The following is a 23,856-nucleotide window of genomic DNA, read 5'->3' as shown; positions in this document are numbered from 1 at the left end:
GAGTTAGTTTATCAATAAAATCTATCAAACATAGCCGACACATAAAATCATATGTGATGTTGCTTTTAAAATAGTTTAGTTAAAAAAAAAAGTTACTTCACACCCAATAAACTGCATTCAACATATGAAAAAAGAGTTTTAATACAATGTGGTGTATTTTATTTTATTTTTTTCTAAAACTTTCACTGTTCTTATTTATTTATTTTGAGCTGTTGACTTTTAGTAGTTTTGCTCAATTAATGGTGTGGATAAAATTCAGGATCCTCAACCTGAGTTTTTTTTTTTTGTTTGTTTTGTTTTTTCTAAAGCAGAGCGGCGAATGTGACCTGAATGCAGGGCATGACTTAATGGGATGAGACGCAAAAGTCTCCTGAAGACTCCGAAACGCTTTCGCAGCGTTAGTCATCGGTCGACTTCCTGGACTTACATATGCAGCTTCATTGTTATTTTCCCTCCCCTCCTATTTTATTCAATTTATCCATTTATTTATTTATTTTGGAAGTGGTGAAATGCCTTGGCTACAGTAGGATGCGTTCGTAAGGAGAGAGGGAGAGACATGGATTTACGATTTTCATTTGTTTAATTACAGCAAGAGATCCCCGCCGATGAAACACCATGGAGTGACTGACGCGCTGTATTAAAAGGGGGGAGAGAGACCCTTTTTTAAAAATCATTATTATTTCTTTTGGAGCCCCTCGGCGATCGGTCTTATTTTCTCTCCGTCAGCGGCTGGTAGGGGAGGCGGAGAGAGAGCCGCGGTGGAGGGCGGCGTATTAACGCTGCAGCGTGCAGAAATAATTCCTTTCATTTATTATATTTTTTTTATATCTGCTTTCTCATCACTATATTCTCTTTTCCCTGGAATGAAACGGGTCTTTTGGTTTTGCGATCAGGCTCCTCCAACTTGTGCTTCACTGCAGCATTTTACGTCTCTTCCCTCCGATGCAGATGATAGGGAGAACCATAACAGCGGCACCTTTCCACTGCAATTTTTGGGGGCAAAGATAAATTTGCGTCGTCTTATGGCAGAATAGAGACGAAGGGGAGGAGGTCCACGATTCCTTCCTTTAAAAAAACAAAACAAAAAAACATTTACAATGCCTTATTATTAGCGGGAAGCAGTGACTGGATTTAAAAGCCAGCGTCATCCCCGTTGCAAAAGCTGCTGTTTACCCGCTGAAAAGCATTTGGGGGAAAAAGCAGCGGATCCCGATGGCATGGACACTTATGCAAGGTCCGCCGCGCTGCCGTGCTACTGCTGGAGCCTACTCGCTTTCTCTTCCTTCAACCCAGGTCCACCGCCATCGCCCTGCAGCCCAGAGTGCCCTGCCGCAACGCGACCAGCCCCCACCGAGCCAAAGCAGGCGGCATGAGGCTTGATCCGGTGCATCTATCCATGCTGCTCATCGGGGTCTCATTCGCCTGCTACTCCCCGAGTCTGAATTCCCTACAGGACCAGGCTTACAGGTCCGCTGTGGTGATCGAGGGTAAGGTGCAGTCCACGCCTGCGGGGAACACGTCCGCGGATCCGTACCGTGTGAGTGTCAAAGTGCTGGAGGTCTGGCCCCTGAACAGCGGCGGTCTGGTGCGAGAGCAGCTAGTCACTGTGGGGGAGTTCGGATCTGAGGCGCAGTGCGCCAAAGTAAAGAAGAACCACAAGTACATTTTTTTCATGGACCCCACGGACGAGCCCTTGGTTTTCAAGGCATCGTTCGCGCCCCTTGACACGAGTGGGAAGAACCTAAAGAAGGATGTTGGGAGGATCTTGTGTGAGGACTGCGGTAAGTTCATGTTGCCTCAATGAGGTCCAGAACCCGGAAGAATGGGCAGTGTGTTAACAGGTATACACCCGGTGCAGGCTGACTGCGTGGCCTCAGCAGGGCTTAGAGTCACTGGTCACCAGATCGGTGCCAAAGGGGCGTATATGCAGCATTTTGCCACAACTATCGCAGGCTTCCATAGCCCACATGATCAATCAAACTCTCTTTCTCTCTCCTATTCTGTAAACTGAATTAGCCCTGCATGCGCCTCGCACTGTTGCTTGGGTGGAATTACAGTTTTATGAGTTCTACAGCAGTCTGCATAATTATTTAACCAGTTGAGCCAGTTTTATTTAACCTCGATATCTCCAGGGTTCAAACTCAGGTGCCTCTCTGTTGCATTTTCTTTAAAATATAGGATGAAAACCTCCACATAACGGACCGGATGCAGTTTCAGCACCAGGGACAGCGGCGTGTTGCCGGTAGCCTGTCACGTGTAGACAATCACGCTGTCCTCAGCAAATTGGTTCCTAGGCTATTTTTAGTTTCACACCAAGCTTTAATGCTTTAATACCTAAAGCGTTTGGAAGTCTAAGTCCTTCTGACACATATGCATCTATATACAAATCTAGAGCTGTCTGCAGCGTGACATTATCATCATGTTATGTCCTTTAACGTTTCAGATTCTATTACTCCAAACTTCATGTTTTTTGTCATTTAAAAACTTTAGACTAGATTATTCCTTTAATCTAACTTTTATCAAGTATATTTCCACTCTAAAACAGAATTTATCTATGAAGAGCAGCATATAGAAGCTGCAATAGCCTGGTTACATAAGTGCAGACACCATTAAACTTTGTTAAAGCAACCTTTGATCTAATTTCAGCATTCAGTGTTCTGAAGCTCTCCGCTGCGATAAATTGGAGGGAATTCGATTAAGAAGAAATAAAGTTCAGCTGCCCTGGTGGGATTTGCTTATTAGTTTCATTGTATCGGGTATCAATCAAAAAGAAATAGTTGCCTCAAATTATTTGTATTCCTAGCAGATTAAGGTTTAAGACAATCCCCTTATTTTACCAGCCCTGTCTTTATTGACTTGACATAATACCAATGTAATACTGATCTAAAAGGGATTGATTTCCTTAATGACTAAAACAAAGCATTTCATTGAGAAGCATATAGTACATTCCAATCTAACATTTTTTTAATAAAAATGAATTGCTGATGTGGGTTTTTTGTTAGTTGTTGCTTTTTATGCTTTATTGTCTTTTAAAAGGTGCCTTTCTCCCTTTTTCATCAAAACCTCTAAATTTCTTTGTTTAGAAAATACTTTTAAATCTAAATATGCCAGTGGAAAAATATTATTATTTATCTAATCTGACATGCTTTGGTAAAGTGAAGGGAGTCATCATTAATCTTTGAATAAATATAGGACATTTTTCCAAAATAAATAAAAAATGCAAGAATTTTGGCCAGGGAAGGTGCCAAGTGGCAGCATTGATGGAACAGTAAGAATTTCCAGCAAGCACATCATGTTCTACAAGTAACAACCATCTCTGGTATGTTCCAATATTTCTAAAGAGACCTAGCCAGACTACACAACTAAAGCTGTGTCTCTGGTGTTGCTTGAATATGATAGAGTGGGTGAGAGTTTTTTTTTCTCTCACAAACTTAGGAGGGAAATATAGTTCAGATCTGGGATACTGATGTACATGGACCTAAGACAAGTTAATTTGATTAAAAAAACAATGTTTAAACTAAAAGATTAGTCCTTTTATTGCAAGCATATGTTTTCAAAAAACAAAAAGTTTGTTTAGAATTCGAGTTAGAAGAGGTTTGGTTGGGATTTGTAATGGTCTGGATGCTAATTGATTGTAGCTCAAAGCAACTTTTTATGTCTTCCGTCAAAACAAATTAATCATAAGAACAATTGCAGTTTTGAAAATGTTGAAAATTTTTTTTAGCAACCCATTCCTGAAGTGCTCAGTCAATGAGCAGAGTTACCTTGTTTCATTTGGTGCAGAGTTTTTGTTCAGCAAAGCAAAGATACAATGTGTGTCGAAGCACATTTCATGAATGCAACTGTTAAAGAGACATCGCTCTTGTATCTTCAGATTAATTTAAGGTACCTTTGATTTGATTCAGATTGTGCAAAACTTTTATAGAAACAGTAGCTTTTTTTCTAAAGGGACAAGCAATGGTATTTGATCAAGTTTGAGGTTTATATATCATCAAGGATTTTTTAGATTTATCTCAATCTTTCTTTTAAACACTAGAACAGTGTGCAGGTTTGATCAAATTACTTGTTGATTTTTTTTTCAGACTCTAAGATCCTCATTATTTGGATAAATTGTTGTTGTTTTTTACAGCCATGATCAAGGTTCTGCCACGTTTCCTTTTCAAGTTGTCAACCATTTGATTGAATGATACAGTCATAAACCAGATTATGCTTTAACACCAGTGTGGCTTTCCTTAATAAAACCACTTTGACACCAATATGGACTAAAAACCTTGCTGACTAGAGAAGAAAGAAGCTCCTGCTTCAAAAATTACTCAAACCTCCCAACATGGATGGGTCAAGTCAGATGTCTCTTTAGGAAAGTTTTCTGATTATAAAGTGACAAAGAAATATTTAACAACATTTAAATGAAGTTGGATAAGAGAAGTCAATGTGAGGCTTTAAAAACCTACAGACACTTTATCTGTAGTCAACTTGTTGATGGAAGCATCGTTCTGAGGGTCTGTTTATATGAAAGGAGGAGAACTACCTCTTTTCTATAACTTTACTCAAAATGAATTGCCATATGGTTGAAACTTGACGACTGTGATTCTAAGTACACATCAGAAGTGGTTTTTTAGAGAATGAAGCAATAATCAATTGATTCAATGTAGAAATACTTGAAAGAGAAATGAAATGCTGTCCTAACTCATAGGATTTAGCCTTTGAGTAGACACACTTCAGTCTTCAAAAGAGGAGGCTCATTGCTGTCAATAAGGTTCTTTATTTTACCTCTGACCTCAGCCTAATTACAAACAAACAACAGTGCCAGTAAACCATCAACGTAAAGCAACTTTTTTTGTGACAGTATTGAAATACTGAGACAGAATGATGCCAAGACTTTAATTAAGCCAAAAAGATTTAAAGGGATCTGAAAAAGCAAAAGAAGCCCAGATACTTTGCATTAGATTAAAACTAGAACACAGCTTAGAAAATAAATTTCACCGTCTTCAAATAAACTTTACTTATATTGAGCATAATGAAACCAGTTTAGAAATTACTTTCTGAAATGCCAGAAGCAACTTTTTTTGTGACAGTATTGAAATACTGAGACAGAATGATGCCAAGACTTTAATTAAGCCAAAAAGATTTAAAGGGATCTGAAAAAGCAAAAGAAGCCCAGATACTTTGCATTAGATTAAAACTAGAACACAGCTTAGAAAATAAATTTCACCGTCTTCAAATAAACTTTACTTATATTGAGCATAATGAAACCAGTTTAGAAATTACTTTCTGAAATGCCAGAAGCAACAACTTAATATTTAAAGAAATACTTATTTGTTCAAGTATTGCCTTTGGGTTCGCTACCATTAATTAAGTTATTTGTGACAGGTTAGTGTTTTTAATTTTTAGGTAGAAATAGTTATCCACCTACAGAGTGTACATTATGTAGGTTTTAGATCTAATTTACAATGAGGAACAGGATGGGGCCACAGTTTTTTTTTTCATGGTACACAGAGCAAAATACAGAAATAAACAAAGAAAAAAAAACAAGGCAAAAATATTTAATCGCTCAATATATTAAGTTAACCAAAGAGCCCCTTCCAGCTTTGGAGCTGCAGGTTTTGGACCCTGATGTAGCAGATAAAAACGTTATTCTTGGTTGAAGTTAAACTTTACCCATCTCTATTTTCAAATAGTTTAAGTAAAACTTTGAAGGTAAGAAATTGAATTGGTCCAAATAACTAATCAGTGCTATTTTATGTCAGCACATATCATCAAAAGAAATTGATAAGGCCAAAGTAATTGGACCGACTCTGGAATAACTTAGTATCAGTCAGTTTGATGACAGAGCATCTAAGGCATATACCTTTGTGGGATAAAACGCATTTGGGAATATTACAACACAATTCCATTATATGTAAAAATATGTGTCAAAATATGGGTCAAACATTTTTTAATCGCCTTAAAAAACTTAGTTTGAATTGCAAAAAACAAACAAAAAAACAAACAAAATACACTGAAAAAAATTAAAATGTCAATGTTATGTAACATCGTGGCAAAACTCTTAGAACATGTATTGGTTTTTGATTAGGGGCATTTGGGTAGCTGCTCAAGTTAGCATCAAAAACTGGGTTATGACTATCCATCAGATGTGCCCTGAACAACATTTGTATAGTTTTTATACATGTGACGTCAAAGGCAGGTCAATGCCACCCTTTGTCAGAAAAGTGTTAACCTAGAGCAGGGGTGTCAAAGTGGTTCCAGAAAGGGCCATGTGGCTGCAGGTTTTCTTTCCAACCAAGCAATAGCACACCAGACTTCATTCATCTCATCAAGGGAGTCCAATCTGAACATGATGACTTGCTGGGATGAATGGAGTCTGGTGTGCTATTGTTTGGTTGGAAAGAAAACCTGCAGCCACACGGCCCTTTCTGGAACCATTTGACACCTGTGACCTAGAGACTAGGTTCTAACTTCTTAGGTTGGGCTGCACAGCATTTTGCCAGGTGTTTATGTATTTTTCATTATCAATAAACACACTAAAAGCATAGGAAATGAATGCTGGATGCACCTGCCTCAGACAGTACATATTCGGAAGTACCTCCAATTAGAACTAAATCTTTACACAGTAATGTTATTACAATGGAGAAGCTTTAGTTGCAAAGATGTTGCTGAGCTTTTGGAGTGTGGACTCAACTCATGGGAACAATAAAGATGTTGGCGGTTTCTTTTGTCCAGATCAGTCAGAATTTTTGCTGCTTTTAGGGGTAAAAAAGTACAAAAACAAAAAAACAAAACAGCACAATACAAAACAGATGTTGGTTTTAAAGTGCCTTAAGATTAAGACCCTCAGCAAAACAACACTGTAGGGGACGTATCATTGCCCAAGGTGTGGGTGATTGAGTTTAAAGGTTTAATTGCAGTAGAATTGTGGGGATACATCAGCTACAATCAAGGAGATGCCTTTTCCAGGGCTGGCTCTTGTTATTTTCAAAGCAAGGCTCCATCTGCACCAAGTGTGTTTGTTATACCCAGCTCCCTGCAGTAGGTATCTTTCTCTCCATGGCACATCATGAGGAAGAGAATCAGATTATATGGAGTACTGACTGAGCAGCAGCAGCTTTGAGGTCAGATTGAAAGGAAACTGACTGGATGATATTCACCAGTTGATATTCTCAGTCCTTAAACAATGAAAAAAATTTATTGAAAGAAACAGCAGTGGATATAAGGGTTGAACCTGCCCTTCTTAACTTTATTTTAATGCAGTAATCAAATTCTACAATTTCTTTTCACTGAACACAATTAGACACAGAAAACAAAAAAAAAAATCCCTTTTTTTGTCTCCAGAAGAGAGGCTTCAAATATTATTTTAAATCTCTCCCCCTCTCTCTGTCATGTTAAAGATGTGTTTAAGATACCACTTGGGCATGATTTTGGTGAAGGAATAGCATTATACTCGAAAGCCCAAAAAAGTTAATTTTTTTATTATACATCACACTATTAAGATAAATTCCTGCACTGACCTTTTCTTGTCCAGGTTGTCTTTGCCGTTCTACTGTTTTTCCCATTTTAAAGAGTCCCTAACAGATATTGTCCTCCCCATTAAAAGTGAACATGGTTCAGGGACTCATCATAATTAAAGGTTTCAGGATAATAATCAACATCAAATATTTAATATCTGTCTACATAAATTGTATATATGTAGAATTCTTGAGTTCCATTTATTCAGTTGGACATTTTAGAATATTAATAAGTGGAATTTAGTAAAAAAAATTAAATGGAAGCCGTAACTCTTAATTCAAAGTTGCTTTTATATTTTTACCAAAGAAAAAAGATCATCATCATCATCATCATCATCATCATCATCATCATCATCATCATCATCATCATCATCATCATCATCATCATCATCATCATCATCATCATCATCATCATCATCATCATCATCATCATCACCTTTTTTTTGAGTCACCAGCTAGTTTTCCTGTACTGTTACAACCGTATATCATCATGAGACACAGTCTCACTTTACATCAGTTTTACATCCGTTTTTAATCAGATCATCTGTTAGAATTAGCCCAAAGCAAACCACATCGCATCATAGGTACAGTAAAGGATTGTCAGCAAGTTATTAAAATGATTTGTCTACCTGTTTCAAAACTCTTTAGCATGAAGTAAGATAAGTAGTCTTGTATTTAGGATGAGAAGTCTATTTACTTTACTGCAGATATATGAAATAAAAGCTGTTTATCCGCTGATTTTTTTTTCACGCTACTCTCTTATCAAAAGACTATGGAACTTTTTTTTAAATCTGCTATGAATGTTGCTGAATCGAACCTCTTCTTTGAGGGTTTTTATTCAATACTCCAGGTTTTTGGAAGGTTTCTTGAATTTTTTTTGATTTTTCTGTTAACACTTCTTATATGACTGTGCCAGCTTTTGATACGTCTTTGCTTATTGTGTGTTTTTGTTTGTAAGAAAAAGACTAAAGAACAGAAGAAAGTGGAGAAAAGTTCAGATAGAGTTCACACCTAAAATGACCAGATTAATATTAGTTTAACTAAACTAAGAGATAATATATATAAGAATAAAGTCAGATGTTGTAAGTATTAGAAAAATATATTTAAAGAACTGACATGTGTTTATCTTTTACCAAATTTCCACCTCAGCTCTTTGTGGCTACTAAATAAGAATTCTGTGTTTTCTGTAGCGTTTCTTGTTAAAGTGGGAACAAAATCTTTCTTTAAGACAAGCAACATGAGAAAAGTGCCTTAAGGCTCAATTTCAAATTCTGAATTTTTCATTTAGCAATTCCTTCTTGTTGATACATGTAACTTCACATTAACCACAGTATAAACATATCTTCTACTCCTAATCAATCCTGTCTTCCTCAACCAACACACCAAAGTCTTGCAAAAGTATTCACACTCCTTTTAATATTTCACATTTTATGGTGTTAGGATCCCAAACTATACTGTAATTTATCTGAATTTTACAAACAAATAGAGACTGCTTTAAAGTTTACAAATACATTTAAAAAAATTTGAATGATTTTTGTTGTATCCCCTTTGACTGATGCCCCATATTGAAACCTACCTATAAACCTCTGTTTGGTGCAATTTTGTTATAAATGCAGCTGTTTTGTGAAGGATTCAGGGGCTTGTTATAATACATTAGTGAAATAACATCATCATAAAGACAAAGGAACTAAGCAGACACGTAAGGGAGAACACTGTGGAGAACTTTAAAGCAAGGTCAGGATAGAAAAAAATATTAATTCTCATCTAATGGAACAAAATGTGCAAAAGTGCAGTGAAAATCACTTTTACAAAGTACTGTACTGACAATAATTTCACTCCCTACAATTCTACAATTTTTTTCTCCTCTTTGTTGGTGTCTCACATAAAATCAAAAGAAAACACATTGAAATATGTAAAGGTTGTGTTAATAAATTGGAAAACATTCAATAGGTACGAATACTTTTGCAAGCCACTGCTGCACAGGGTCATATCCCCTGTGGATGTGCAGCAAAAGGGAATCTGAAACAGAAATGGTTTAAAAATATTTTTCAGATTTCTTTTAACATGAACACATTTCCCCCCCTCCCCTAAATGCTCAACACTAACTCAATCCATGCATTTCTTATCACTTTATTTTTTTTATCTTTGTTTGGTCATGTAGTCAAACCTCCAATATACCTGTTCGTTTTGATGATTGATTTGTTATTCTTTGAGGGCTGTTGGCACGGCTCTACATGGGTGCTAGCAATTTTGTGTAAACACAGTGTTGAAAGAGAAAATTCCAGGGAGAACCCTGTGAATTAACTTAAGTGAGCTGGTTTGAAGTTTGAACATAATAAAGCAGGAATGGAGCAGCAGTATGAATGGAGGGAATATTTTTCTATGATAGATAAAGCAAATAGTGACTATAGCATAAAGAGGCCACACCTTTTTGATAGAATAGCATCAATATTTATTTGACACAGTTCTGTAATTTGACTTGTGTATTATCTACTTTTTACAGTACCCCTGAAGGTATTCACATTCCTGAAACTCACTTAGACTATGTCTTGCTACAACAAGTAATGTGACCCTTAGAGAGCTTCTTACCTCGCTGTTCTGCAACCAATACACATGCAGAAAATCATAGAAATAATTGCCTGGATGAAATGTAGTGCAGTTCCCCAAAAAGTACGTAAACTAGTCTCCTTATCTCAACAGCAAGCAGAGGGCGCCATCTCCCTATTGACTGAATATGCATAAAAGCAAAATGTGAAAACTAACAAAATGAATAAAACTTGCCCAAGGTGCAACTGAAAGATAAACTATAGCTGCTGTTTGTATGCTCCATTTGTAATGCCACCCTGGGCAACTGCCCATATGGCACATGCCAAAAAAAAAGTGTTTGCCTCCACAAATCTATTGTATTTTAGTGTTAATTTACTTATTTTTTTTTGTAGAAAAACAAGATGTACTGCATAGCCGTTAAAGAAATCTTTTAGTTTTAATATTATTATTGTCATTAAATTATTATATCCGTATTACAGATGCTTTAAACCCTATACTGGGTAATGCACTACCCTATTAAAGGCAAATTTTATTGCAACAATTTTTGGATGATCATTTCCTTATACTTCTTTTTTTTTTTTTTGCCTTATAGGTAATAGTTACAGTGTTAAAACTTCACTAGACCTCATTATTGAAAACTATTTTTTCTGGTATGTGCGAACAACAATATGGTGCAGGACTGAGTCTGACCACAAAGAAATTGTCTGGATAAAGCAAATATTTTGACTTTTTTTTGGACTATTTATTTATTTATTTATTTATTTATTTATTTATTTATTTTTTTTTAATAACAACAGGTCATTGCAAAATGAAAGGAGTAGAAAGTAGAGATACCTCTAGAAAAAAAAAAGGAGTAGAACTAAAAAGTTCTCTAAAAATAATTTCTCTGGTAAAGTACAGATAACCAAAATGTCTACTTAAGTAAGGTAACTATTTGTTACTTGACACCTCTGCTAAAAAGAAGCCTCCTTCCTATTACCAATTAAACACTTTAGCTTCTCCAACTGCATACATAGCAACAATGAAAGATACTTTGAAGTTTGCAGTCGAAATCAAAATAAAGATGAAAAAGTTTTGCTATTTCTACAAGGCTGGTCTGTTTTTTGTAACTTTTTATTGTTAAAATCAATGAAAACTAATTGTGAAAATCATGCTCAGAGGAAGGTGCACAAATCTGCCCATAACTAAGCATTGTAATGTTTATTTCCTTCTACAAGCCACTATTTTGTCAGCTTATTCTCTGGTATAGTAGTGTTTAAAAAAAACAAACAAAAAAACAGATTAATCCCCTTACAGATCTGTCACAATGAAGTGTGTGCAGGTCACAGCTGTTGTGCTTAGGTGGCAGACAGGGTAGATTTTACCTCAAGCCATGCATCAAATCTGTGAACTGAAAGAGTAGCTCCAGCAAGCTTAAGGTTGTGCATGCGTGACAGCTGCCTGATGGCTTCAGGGTTTTGTCCCTGCACCATTGTGTGCCCGGTGGCTTCATTAACACACATGCATTATTGATTTTCCAATGAAGAGTTGTAATTAAATAACATGACATAAGTGTGACCTTTTGGTATTTATAATTTTGAAAAAAAAAAACTCTCTTTATGTAGACTGTCTTTGCCGATTGTCTTTCCTAAGAGCCTTATGTATATTTATAGGATGTGTGCTCATTTTCTTGTCCATTAGGCACTTTCTAGCTATCATTCGTACTACTACTCCACATTCCCAAAGACATGATTTAAAAAAAAAAAAACTATATTTGTGACACCATTTTGCAAATTAGATTCATGACTTAACTTCCTGCTATTACCACTTTTTCTGGAGAAGTAACCGTTTACTGAAGCATGATTGTATACCACATTTGATCTTGAAAGAATAGGAGGATGCATTGTTATTCATGAACTTGCTCTACTGTATGTTATTTATTGTGGCTTAAGACATAGATGGTTAAAATGTAGCTTACCTTCCAATTCAGGTCCCTGGGACGATTTTAAAGGGTCATAAATATTAAGAACTTTAACGTTTTTAACTCCTACCCATATTTCTATAGTTAAACTGCAAATCTGACCCTTTTGTTAATCTATATTTAATTCCTTCTGTTCTAAATATAATACACCCTCCTCTCCTACCTTCTTTTAATCTCTTTTTATGCTAATATATCCTTTCAATACTAAATGTAGATGAGATTTAAGCCATGCTTCCTGAAGACAAATGATGTCTGGTTTATTGATAGTGTTGTTAATGAATCCTTTAAATTCTTGACCGTTTGATATTAAACTTTTTGCGTTCCGTTTTAAAATGATCATACAGCCCTAATCCCCCTTGTTCCAGGTTTCCCCATCTCCCCATAATGTTTTATATGCTCCCATTTTACACCCTTCATCCCAAAGTCCTTCTCTGATCCTTTCACTTTAATGTTATTTTTTTTTAAGTTTTGTTTTTTACATGGTTTGTGCTGTTGATCACATATGCTGTAAACAACAGGATCTTGTCAACTTTGACTTCTTTAGCATATTGTACCATTTACTTTTGGATCAGGGCTCACAGATAGTTGAACTCTGACTGTTTCTACTATTTTTCTGTCCCTGTCCTTTTTTTTATCCTCTGTATAATCAACACAAATGGATTTGTCAGATCACAACTTCTTCTTCTTGTGAGGTTTTATGGCTGTTGGCAAACTAGTTAAAAGTGCGATACCGGCACCAACTTATAAGTAGTTAAGGAAGGAAACAGGAAATAAGACTCACCCCCAGAAAGCATAGTAATAGCAAGACATAGTAATATCCGAACTGTTTAACTTAACCCAACCCAACATAATAAATATGTAGTCACTTTGCCCTCATAATTTCTAATTTATCTTTAAGTTATTGTCACTCTGCCAGTTTCTTGTGGTCCTATTGGTTTTCCCATCATGCTTTCCACCATTTCCCAGTTTAAATCTCTCACTTCAAGATACTTTTCTGCAGCTTTCACTATTATTTTGATTTTTTTTTTTGGTTTTTCTTGTTCTCTGTGCACTACAATTGATCACTTCTACCATGAAAAGAACAAAATCTGTTAGATCACAGTTGACAAACAACCCAGCCTTTATTAAAGAATGGACTAAACCAATTCTAATTAAGGGGTGGAAAAAAAAAACAATTTCACTTGGGAAACAGTTAACCAAATGAGCTCAAGGAAAACAAAAACAAAACAAAAACATTTACTTTCAACTTTAACAAAATAAAGCTAAACTGTAACCTAAACCTAAACAAATCCCAAAACATCTACCCTACCTCTCAATCACTGTGGACTTTCCTCATTAGGCTGATTGAAAACACTTGTTCTCTATCAGCACTGCAAATGTGCATGCTTCCATGGCAGCACATAACCAGGTGACCATCAAAGAAAAGGAAAGTGATGAGAACAATGACAAATCTTAAACTTACATTAATAAATAGATCTGAAGGTATAAAATTTACCTTAAAATACTCTATTTTTGAAAGAGACAGAAAATACATGTATGCAGCCCTGTTAGCGAAGTGTGAGCAGAGGGATCAGATCTAAATGCAGGGGAAATTTGTACGAGAGACATTACTTTTTGCTTGTAAGCGAGCGACTTTGAGTACGATGATGATGATGATGAGCTTTATTGATCTCACAACGGTGAAATTCACTCGTCACATATTGGCATAGAAGTTACAGAAGGTGAAAACAAGGAGGAAAAGGTGCATTAAGAATAAGCAATATATATATACAGTATATCCAGGTATATACAGTATAAGAGTATGTGATAATTTCTATTATGACTGGAAAACAAAAAATCTCAAGCATGTGGATCAGGTGCTAATCATGAGTGCCACTGATCTTTGTCAATCTCCAAAAAAAAAAAAAAAAATTTCCTGAGTAAAAAAAAATTGTCACATGACTTCTTGTTCAAGTAAACACACACTGTGGGTTGGAGCGCTGTGAGCTCCTTTCATCTCTGTCAGTTGTTATAGCCTTTGAGTTCTGGGAAAAAATGCTTTTTTTAATTAGTAATAATTCTATGCAATACAGATTTTGTTAGTGTTATTATGTGCCTTACATGTTAGGTCTGGGCTGTTTGTCTGGTATTTCACCCTTGTGGACCTCTGAAAAACATTTCCAGAGTGTGAAAACGTCATCAATGAGATCATTAGAGCCTACTGGCAAGTGTCCCAAAATGATCATTACAAAACATTTAAGAAATTTAAGAAAGAAGATTTAACAAAAACAGAAGCAATGAATATTTATCTTTTGGAATTTGAAAGAAAGAATAAAATATGTGTGAATAATGATCCAAAGTTATATATAATCCTCATAAAAAACAGATATCTAACTAAGCAAAAGGAATTTCAGAAACAGGATGTGTGCATGGAAATTATCTACATCCCTTTCCTAAAAGACTTAAAAACATGAGAAGGCCAAAACAAAGCTCTGTTTTTATAACCTACTGTAAGTTTACAAAAGCAACATCAGACCGTTGTTAGTCTTATCACTACAGAAATATTTTTAGCCCTTAGATGAGCTGTGTCAAACTAAAATGCTGCCTTTTCAATTCTGTTTTTGGAGTCTAAGGGATACGTGTGACATTTTGCACAGTTTGAATGACTGTTTCCTTGTCCTTTAATCTCTGTTGCAACAAAACAAAGATTTGGATGATTACATATCAGTGCTGCAATACAGAATTACGTCTTGGTTCTTGGAGGACAATGGGCTTACTGTAAGATCAGCAGGATAAACGCTGGGATGACAAGTCTGCAGTTCTGTGCTAGTTACGACTTTGAACATATTTCCTAACTTCAAACGGCCTCAGAAAGACTGCTAAAATTTTTCTGAGTAAAAGCCAGGGTGGTGTGTATAAGTCTGGCAACTAGTCATGGAAACAAGACTCATTGGATATCTGATCTTTAAAGACACAAGCCAGTGAGCGACATCCATCGGAACTGAACCCTGTACTTTTGAAAAATATTTTGCGTCCTCATTGTTTTTCTTTTGTAATTAATAAAATTGTATAATTGAGGTATTAACTAGGTAAAGTATACTGTACATATATTTCCTTTGTTTAGTCACTAAAGTTTTCCAAAATTATTCTAATTTAGTTAATTTTAGGGCTGAACGGTAGCGCAGTTTGTTGCACTGTTGCCATGCTCAAGAGTGTTCTGGGTATGATTCCTGGCCTAGAGTATTTCTGCAGTTTGCATGTTCTCCTTTTGCATGTGTGGATTCTGTTTGGGTGCCTCCTCCCACCCAAGGGTGCTTCCCTTGTGTGTGTGTGTGCATGGTTGGTATGCACCAGACCCACAGTGAGCCTGGTGGAATATGGAGGAGAAGATGGATGGATAGATAATTCTAAAATAGATTAGGAAGCTAAACACACAGAATGTCATTAGTATTTTGAAGAACCAAATTTTAAAATATTTGACTTGGAGACTTTTAATAACCATCTCCAAGTAACTGCTGAAAATCTGCTTAATTCATTTAGACCCGTGGTTCCCAATGATTGTTCTAAAGACCCACTTGTTCCAAATCCTCCATATTTTAGGTAACTTAAAGAATGAGTGATTAACAGGCTTTCTATAGCAACTGATGGCATGCTGAGGAAGTAAAGGTCAAACACTTCAACTTTTCCAACTGTAGTGTCTACAACGGCTTTCGGGCTAAATAATGGGACATTTTATTATATTTTATTTCTGTGTGTGTTACGCTTTTGTTTGCAAACTTGAGACTTTTCTTAATAAACTTGAGGAAACCAGAGGTATGATATTGTGGAAGTAACTAAGTAAGCAAGTACTAGAGTATGGCTAGCATCTAGCAGCATATCCCCAAAGGAATTTTTTTTACAAAGAGAGTAAAAAGAAAACTATATATGCTAATAAGTATTGGATGCAAAGAAGGATTAGACATTAGTTCTCGGTATATATAATATGAACGTTGCAATCCAATAAGGCAAGGGCTAAAGCCTTGGAATCTTGCAAGCTGATGGAAGTGTGAGGAAATACTGCCAACCAATGGCCAAAATACATAACAGTGTTGTTCCATTGTCAATAGAACTGATTGCATCTGCTGATTGCACCAATGTTTACAAAGTAAACACTGTCTGGACGATCTTTTTACTGTTATGGTAAAATATGTGACTAAGTATGAAGCTAGATTAGTCTCAATTTTTACAAATATACATATGTGATTTATACATGCACAAGATAAATCCACACAGAGAAAGAACAATATCCACACATGCACATCACGATTCACGCAAGCACACAAGATCCACACATGCACATCACAATTCACGCAAGCAAACAAGATCCACACACGCACAGAACGATTCACACAAGCACACAAGATCCACACATGCAAAGTAGGCCTATAAGATGATGGAGATGGAGGATGTGGGATCTGGGGGTAAGTCATCCCATGTGGAGTAGTTTCTTGTGATTGACTTATGCAAGGGAGCTTTGTGATTGGTGGCAAACCATTCCCTTTTTAAAAAAATGCATTTGTGTATCGAGGCACGTCAGGGGAGTCTCAAAACTCCACACACAAATGCAGTGAAGTTTAAAGACTACTGATACTTTGCAATTGAATTTATAATTGTTTATGGACCAGAATTATTTTTGATGAATCTTTTTCTGTGTATGTGTGGATCTTGTGTGCTTTTGCGAATCTTGCTGTGCTTGTGTGGATGTTTTTGTGCTTGCGTGAATCATACTGTGTGTGTGTGTGGATCTTGTCCTGTGTGTGTTTGGATTTTTTTGTGCTTGTGTGAATCGTACTGTGCATGTGTGGATGTTGTCCTGTGCATGTATGAATCACACGTGTGTTTGTGCCCTGTAGTATAATCTTAGGCTATGTTCAAACTGCAGGCCTTAATGATCAATTCCGATTTTTTTATTGTGTTGCCATTCACATTTCTAAATATATGCGACTCGTATGTGATCTCCCGTGTGAAATGCATTCATAAAACTCAGATGTCCCGCATGCACAGTGGAGGACATAATGACATCACAAGCATGCGTGCTTCTGTGTTTACTGAAGTAAACATGGTGTAGTGCTGGAGCACATCTAGTGATCTTTCCCAACCTTAAAAACTGAATCTTTTCAAGATAGTTAAAAAAGACCTCTCTCCGCATTATTGTTTTTCTTCCTGCTTCTGTGTTTCAGGCTGAAATGTGAACGTAGACTTAGACAAATTTTATTGTCATTTTGTATACACAAAGTATATTTCGATGCATACAGCTTCTCCAACAGTAAATGAGCAGCAGTGAAATGAAAAGTTCCATTTATAAAAGTGCAGCAGAGATCCATAAGTAAACAGTGTAGGAGAGACATGGTGCAAAAGCCATTGATGTGGAAGTTTCACAACAGTGCAAAAATAAATAAATAAATATGGTGCAAAATGCAGTAGAACACTGAGTTGAATTCTATTTAAAGGGATTTAAAAATTCTCCTTGTAGTGCAAGTATGAAGTTTACAGTGTGATGCGGAGTCTCAATATGGCAGCAGGGAAAAGGTGTTGCAGAACCTGTGGTCCAGCATCGAATGCTGTGAAGCATCGTCCCCAGCAGGGAGAACAGTCCATGATGGGGGAGTGAGGGGTTGGTGATGAGGTAACGGGCTCTGTATACACAGCACTGGGATCAAATGTGTTTTACGGAGGGAAGAGGAGCTCCGATGATCCTCTCTGCTGTTCTCACCACTCTTCTCACGCTCTTTCCATCTAAAGCACTGAAGCCTCTACACCACACAGTAAGACAGCTGGTCAGAACGCTCTCTATGGTGCTCCTGTAGAAGGTCGTGAGGATGGGTGGGGCAGGTGGGCTCTCCTCATCCTCCACAGGAAGTACCGGCGCTTCGTGCCCTTTTGAACAGTGAGGAGGTGTTCATAGTTTAGTTGAGGTTGTTTGTGATGTGCACCCCCAGAAATTTGGTGCTGCTGACCACCTCTACAGCTGAGTTGTTCATGAGCAGTGGAGTGCGGTTAGGCCAGTTCTTCCTGAAGTTGACGATGATCTCCTTCTTCTTCTCCACATTCAGGATCAGGCTGTTATCTCTGCACCAGCCCACTAGCTGCTCCACTTCCTCTCTGTAGTCCTGGTCATTGTAATCTCTGATGAGGCCCACCTGTAGTGTTGTCAGCAAACTTCACAATGTGATTGGTGGTGAACATGGGGATGCAGTCATGTGTCATCAGAGTGAACAGCAGGGGGCTCAGGATGCCGCCTTGAGGGAAGCCTGTGCTTAGGGTGATGACAACAGAGGTGTTCTGTCTGACCCGGACTGACTTAGGTCTGTTGGTGAGGAAGTCTAGCAGCCAATTGCAAAGGGGCATGTTCAAGCCCAGATGTTCCAGTTTTCATATCATATGCTGTGGGAGGATGATGTTGAACTGAACTGAAGTCTAGGAAAAGCATCCACATGGGGGTTCTCCTCCTCCAAATGTGCTAGAATCAGGTGAAGAGCAGAGGAGGTGGAACAGTTTTGTTTTTGGGCAAACTGGAACGGATTGAATGCTGGGGTGAGACTGGAGACGATCTGTCCTTTTTCCAGCCTTTCGAACCACTTCATTATGATGGGAGTCAGTGCAACAGGCCGGTATTCATTGAATGAGGTGACTTGAGGCTTCTTTGGCATCCGAAAAATGGAGGCAGACTTAAAACATGCTGCCACTGTGGCTTGGTCCGGCGAGGTGTTAAAAATGTCTGTGAGGACACCAGTCAGCTGACCTGCATTCCTTGAATATACACCCAGGTATGTTATTGGGGCCTGGGGTCTTGCTTGGGTTCACTCTCGTTAGAGTCTTCCATACGTCAGCTGTGTCGAGGCAAAGTGCCTCCTCCCCCTGATGGGGAACAGCTTCCACTGCTGAAGTACTGTTTAGTGCCTCAAACCTTCCAAAGAAGTTGTTTAGTCAATTTAGGAAGTGAGCATCAGCTACACCCACCAGGGGAGAGGGTGTGTTGTATTCTGTAATCGCCCATATGCCTTGCCACATTCTCCTGGTGTTGCTGGCATTATGGAAGAGATCCGGGATCTTCTGGTTGTGGTTCTGCTTCTGATGGCACGGTTCAATGGCATATCTGCGTTAAATGGTTGTTAGCTGCCCTGCTATCACAGTCATTTCTGCTGTCTCCAAAAGCTTTGTGGTTTTGGAAGTAATTCACAGATTTTCATAATCTAATTGTTGAATTTGGAGGAATCATCTGTAACACTTTTTTTTTTTTTTCCAAAAGCTTTAACTTTCTGGCTGATGTCATGAGAACATGCTTAATTACATGTATCTTAAAATGTTCCTCTATATTGATCTCAACTACTGTATTGCAATTTATTGTGCATTGCTGCAATTCTGCTTCTTTGTCTATAACCGTCTGTTTAGTGCCATCTTCATATTTAACAAGTGTACTGCATCTGATTTTAAATCAGTGTTCTTGGCAGGGTTAAGAACAGAGTTTCTTGACTCTGGTCCTCAGGGCCCTCTGTCCTTCATATTTTAGATGTGAATCCACTCAAGCACTCCTGATTGAAATGATTTCCTCGGCAGCCATCATTTGTTGCAAAAGCCTGTTAATAACCTTTTCACTCATGTCAGACATGCTGAGGCAGGGAAACCCTTAAAACATGTGGGACAGACTGCCCTGAGCACCTGGGTTAAGAAACCCTGAGCTAGAATTTAATTGCATTAGGATCAAGAAGGGTGGTTTATGATGATCCATAATCTGATTAACATCGATCTAACACCACTATTCTTGGTTGTGTCAGTTAGATCCTGTCAAACTGAACTTATGTAGCATATATGTGAAGGGCATGGGAGCAGTGCTGAACAGCACAGATCTTTGAGAGATGTTAATTTGAGGGGTGATTGCTCTTTTTGCAATTAAGCTACAGACTCAGCATTTCATCCTGTTGCTGTCCATGTGACGCTGGGACACATGAAAAGCTGAATCTGTAGCTCAGTTGCAAAAAGCAAGCATTCCTCAACCACTCTCAGACTCTGGGCACTCTGAACAAACATATCCGACACACTTCTGCATTTGTTTTGTGTTTTTTTTTTTTTTTGCCCTCGCGCAAAGGTGCAATACTTCTTCTATGGTTATTTTATTTACATTTTTTTGCATGTCAAAGTGCTTCTATTCTGAATAACACCCAATCAAAAGATCTCATTAACAGAATATTTGATTTTGTGCCCATATAAATAGTGTATTTGGATCACTTTTTTGTTTTTAAATCCAAACACATTTTAATGGTAATTTTGGAGACGCAAACCTAGCTACTGACTTCAGATATTTCTAGATGTAATTTTGTACCCAACCTCCAAACATGCTAAAGATAGATGCAGTAACTACAAGTTTTAGGTTTAATATATGACATCACAGGAGGGGTAGCAATTTATTTTGCAGTATTTTCCCACTCTCATTTTATGCTCTACATACTCATAAGCACCAACAAGCTAAAGTGATTACGCCTGCTATTTACCAATGTTACCTCCAGACTTCTAGCTGCCGACACTTAGTATTTAAATTTTAAGCATGCTATCTGGTATATGCATTCCTTTAGCTTTTAAGAAAGAATTAATCTTCCTTTTCTGACATTTAGAAAACGGAAATAGTTTTATTAATCCTCACTGACCTAAAACATGAACAGTTTAGCCTGCATTATTGTCAGACAGCGAGAAAAAATATGTGTCAGTTAAACATTTGGTTTCACAGCACTGACAGTTTTATATGTAAGAAGTCATTAATCACATTTAATTTTATTATTTAGTGGCACTAAAACTATACAGTAGAACTATACACTAACTTATACTAATTTCTATTTAAGCATAAACTTAATCCAATTTTTGCCCCCCAGGTAATGAATATATGTAGACAGACTTGAAATGAATTAACCCTATATTGCTGTCTCTCCCTGCGCCTTACTTAACGTTGCAGTTGAGTTTCCTGACACTGAGCTTTTAAAATATACCTTTGTTGCAAAGCATTGTCAGTTTAGTAAAGTGACAAGTTTCTACAACTCATTTGCAAACGTGTAAAATCAGCAAAACTCAGCCAGACACCGTATGACATGTTCTCCTACCTTTATTATTTTAAAGAAGAAGCCTCTATGTCAGGTCATTTCTGTGGTCCAGGGAAACAAGAATCCATGTATTACCACTTACATTCCTGGATGTCTAATCTTAATAAAGTATACATTTAAACTGCCTCTCATATACATTTTATGCAAATTTAGTTTGAAGAAAAAAAAATGGTACATATTATTTCATAAAAAGAGAATTTTGTTACCACTGAAAAATTAAGTGAAATGAAAATAGTTTTTCTTTTTCATTATTTGAGGCTATGCTACATCAATAACATATGAGTATAGGTTCTTTAAAAAACTTCCTGCATATCTTAAAGGGCGAGAAGGTGATTTTAAGTAAAGACACTAAAATGTAATTGTTTTAATTAAATCAAGAGCAATGACACGGTATAATGTAAATGAGACTAACAAGTGGAGTGACACCTTAAAGGTGTGGAGTTTAAATCAGACCTGCAAACAGCTGAAATCAGAGGCACAAGCCAGACTGGGTCATTTGGCAGATTTAAGTAAGTAAGTAAGTAAACTTTATTTGTATAGCACTTTTCACAGACAAAGTCACAAAGTGCTTCACATGATAACATAAAAACAACACAAGTAAAAACAGATAAAATGCAATAAATGCTATAATAAATAAGGGAATAAAACAACAGGCTATGTGCTTTGGAAGGCTAGTGAAAACATGTGTGTTTTTAGCTGTTTTTTAAAGATGTCCACCGAGTCCAGAGAGCGCAGGGACAGGGGGAGTTCATTCCAAAGACGGGGTGCCACCGCTTTAAAGGACCGGTCTCCTCGGGTTTTAAAACGGGTCCGAGGAACCATAAGCAGATTTTGACCTGAAGACCGTAGACTACGGACCGACGTATACGGCTGGATCAGACCTGTCATGTAGCCAGGCGCCTGTCCATGAAGGGCCCTGAAGGTAAGGACCAGGATTTTAAACTTTATCCTGGAAGCAACAGGAAGCCAATGTAGGGACTTCAAGAGAGGAGTTACATGGGCTGTCCTATTTGTACGGGTCAGGAGTCTTGCAGCAGAGTTCTGGACAATTTGTAGGCGACCCAGCTCCTTCTTGCTCAGACAGGTAAACAGGCTGTTACAGTAATCCAGTCTTGAAGAGACGAAGGCATGGATGATTCTCTCCAAATCATCGTGAGAGAGGATTTTCCTTACCTTGGAGATATTGCGCAGATGGAAGTAACAGTTCCTGATCAGTTGTTTTGAGTGTAGCGCAAGGGACATCCCCTCATCGAAAATCACTCCAAGATTACGCAGACTGGATTTGGCTGAGGAACATAGATCACCCAGGTGCTGTTTAATGTCAGGGATGGCACTGTCAGGAGCAATAATGAGTGTCTCAGTCTTTTCGGTATTCAGTGCGAGATAGTTGTTGTTTAACCACTGCTGAATCCAGGACAGACAGTTTATCAGAGAGTGTAATTTGTGGACCTCTGAGGTTTTAAAGGAGCAGTACAGCTGTATGTCGTCAGCAAAAAGATGATATGCCACATCACTGTGCTGCTGGATAATCTGGCCAAGAGAGAGGAGATAAAGTAAGAAGAGAAGTGGTCCCAGGACTGAGCCCTGTGGAACACCATACTGGAGATCTCCCCGCTCAGACATCATGTCATTGACTGCCACACTGAAGCTCCTACCAGCTAAGTAGGAAGTAAACCACTCCAAAACTGGACCTGTCATTCCCACCCAATCCCGCAGCCGGTTTATCAAGATGGAATGGTCGACCGTATCAAAGGCTGCAGACAGGTCTAACAGGACCAGTACCGTACAGCTTCCGGAGTCTGCAGACATCATGATGTCACTAGACACTTTCAGCAGGGCTGTTTCAGTAGAGTGGTGTTTCCGAAACCCTGACTGAAACTTGTCGTAGATGTTATGGGTCTGAAGGAAGGATGTCAGTTGGTTAGCTACCACTTTTTCCAGTATTTTGCTCAGAAAATGGAGCTTAGATATTGGCCGATAGTTTTTAAGTTCTGACTGGTCCAGACTGGGCTTCTTAAGTCTTGGCTCTATTATGGCATGTTTAAAAGAGCTGGGGAACACACCAGAAGACAAGGACATATTAAACAGTCTGGTGACCCATGGTCCGACTGAGTCAAAGACATTTCCAAAAAGCTTGGAGGGGAGGACATCAAGCAAATTAGCGGTGGGGGTCATTTTAGCAGATAATTCAGCAATGTCTGCCAAGGACACTGAATTAAATGAAGACCAGGCTTGTGAGGGCAGTGCAACACTAGCTGAGAGAGAGTAAGAAGAAGGTGGGATTTTAGTCTTGATGTTTCTGACCTTTTCAGTAAAAAAGTAAAGGAAGTCGTTGCTATCTGCTTGGCAAAGCACAGAGGTAGCAGAACTAGCATGAGACACAAGGGAGTTTATAGTGTCAAACAACACCTTCGGGTTTCCTTTATTAGATGCAATCAAATGCTGAAAGTACTTAGATCTTGCTTCTTTCAGCATATCGTTCAAAGAAGAAATTAGGTCTTTAAGATAAAGTCTGTGGACCTCAAGTCTTGTGGACTTCCACAGACGTTCGGTTCTGCGGCACAGCCTTCTAATCTGAAAAGAATCAGATTTTAATCAAAGGTATAGTGGAGGATATTCTTTTTCCGAGTGGATCATCAAAATAAGTGGTCCTCCTAATTCTCAATCATCCTGGTGAGATGTTTACGTAAGACCGTTCAATGTGCTCATCCCCATGTTCACTTATTTGTGGTGAGTCTGC

The 23,856-nt window shown here is 37.8% G+C and overlaps 1 protein-coding gene across 3 annotated transcripts in view; it reads left to right on the top strand.

Annotated features, from left to right (window-relative positions):
- The first annotated feature begins 409 nt into the window (after positions 1–409).
- The window catches only part of nrg2a (neuregulin 2a), a 121,253-nt gene continuing 97,806 nt past the window's right edge, over positions 410–23,856 (top strand). The window contains exon 1 of one of the 3 annotated variants that reach the window (XM_038273947.1): positions 410–1,781. In XM_038273947.1, the coding sequence (XP_038129875.1) occupies positions 1,370–1,781 (412 nt within the window). In that variant the 5' untranslated portion in view covers positions 410–1,369. The remainder of the gene's footprint in view (positions 1,782–23,856) is intronic. The other 2 variants (XM_038273945.1, XM_038273946.1) reach the window with 2 other exon arrangements.

This window comes from Cyprinodon tularosa, unplaced genomic scaffold (assembly GCF_016077235.1).
Source record: "Cyprinodon tularosa strain WSP-4 unplaced genomic scaffold, ASM1607723v1 ctg9, whole genome shotgun sequence".
NCBI classification, from domain to species: Eukaryota; Metazoa; Chordata; class Actinopteri; order Cyprinodontiformes; family Cyprinodontidae; genus Cyprinodon; species Cyprinodon tularosa.
Note: the sequence above shows the minus strand (reverse complement) of the source record. Positions and strands in the feature narration are given on the sequence as shown.